Here is a 1,207-nt window from a genome sequence, read left to right as displayed (position 1 = left end):
TCTGAGCAGGAGAGCTTGAGGATCTGGGGGACTTCACAGAAGAACTGGTCCACGGCATTGCCTTGGCAGAGGGGAATGGAAAATGTATTGGCCGTGTGCAGCACAGCATTGAGGAACCCAGTGCCCCAGGCAGCTGCTGCCATGTGGGCACAAGCTCTGCTGCCCAGGAGGGTCCTGTGGTGCAGGGGTTTGCAGATGGCAACGTAGCGGTCATAGGCCATGACAGTGAGCAGATAAAACTCTGCTGTGATCAAGAAGAGAAAGAAAAATAACTGGGCAGCACATCCTGTGTAGGAGATGGCCCTGGTGTTCCACAGGGAATTGGCCATGGATTTGGGGAGAGTGGTGGAGATGGAGGCCAGGTCAAGGAGGGAGAGGTTGAGGAGGAAGAAGTACATGGGAGTGTGGAGGCAGTGGTGAAAGGCAACAGCTGTGATGATGAGGCCGTTGCCCAGGAGGGCAGCCAGGTAGATGCCCAGGAAGAGCCAGAAGTGCAAGAGCTGCAGCTCCCGTGTGTCTGCAAAGGCCAGGAGGAGGAACTGGGAGCTGGAGCTGCTGTTGGACATTTGTTTCCTCTGTGCATTGGGACCTGTCCAAGGAGGAAAAGGCAGTTACAAGTTAGGGCAGACGTCTCAGAGCAAAACCTATTCCAGTTCTCATGGGAAACCCCTGAATTGCCTCTCCCCTTTCAGAAAGAACTTTGGCTGCTCCCTTCTTTGAGCTCTGATCGTGCTGGCTGAGGATGCCCCAAGGAGCAGGGGGCTCTGCTCTGGGATCTGGAGGAGTCAGTTCTGCCCTACAACAATAGATAAATAGCAAGTGGGAGTGATGTTAAATAAAATTCCACTTGTGGTATTAAAGAGCTCTTCAGCATTGTCACTCCCAAGTCACCGAACTGCAGAGCAGAGCTGTGGGGATTTTGGTTTTTTCCCTTGGTTCCAGTGTCCTCACCACAGCAAGGAGTATTTTTAAGGCAGAGATCGCTGGCATTTTTGCTTGTCTCCAAGGGAAACCTTGTGGGTCCTGTGAAGCCAAAGGACTGTCCCTTTGTGCAGAGTGAGGACAGCCAGTCTGTCCATCAGCCCTGGGCTCAGCTGCCCTGGGCTGGCGCCTCTTTGAGCTGGAGGGCAATTGCACCCAGATGTTCCTGTGAGAAGAAACTGGGCAGTACTGACTGTCATGACCATGGAAGAGTGGGCTCTCACTT

The 1,207-nt window shown here is 53.4% G+C and overlaps 1 protein-coding gene across 1 annotated transcript in view; it reads right to left on the bottom strand.

Moving 5' to 3' along the window:
* Window positions 1-581, bottom strand: part of LOC118452848 (olfactory receptor 14J1-like) — a 15,150-nt gene extending 14,569 nt beyond the window's left edge. The window contains exon 1 of the mRNA XM_035899924.1: window positions 85-581. Within this exon, the coding sequence (XP_035755817.1) occupies window positions 85-566 (482 nt within the window). The 5' untranslated portion in view covers window positions 567-581. The remainder of the gene's footprint in view (window positions 1-84) is intronic.
* Window positions 582-1,207: the final 626 nt, after the last annotated feature.

The sequence above is a fragment of the Egretta garzetta genome, unplaced genomic scaffold (genome assembly GCF_000687185.1).
Source record: "Egretta garzetta isolate BGI_Z169 unplaced genomic scaffold, ASM68718v1 scaffold648, whole genome shotgun sequence".
Lineage (NCBI taxonomy): Eukaryota > Metazoa > Chordata > Aves > Pelecaniformes > Ardeidae > Egretta > Egretta garzetta.
The sequence above is the reverse complement of the archived record's forward strand: the minus strand, read 5'-3'. Positions and strand labels throughout refer to the sequence as shown.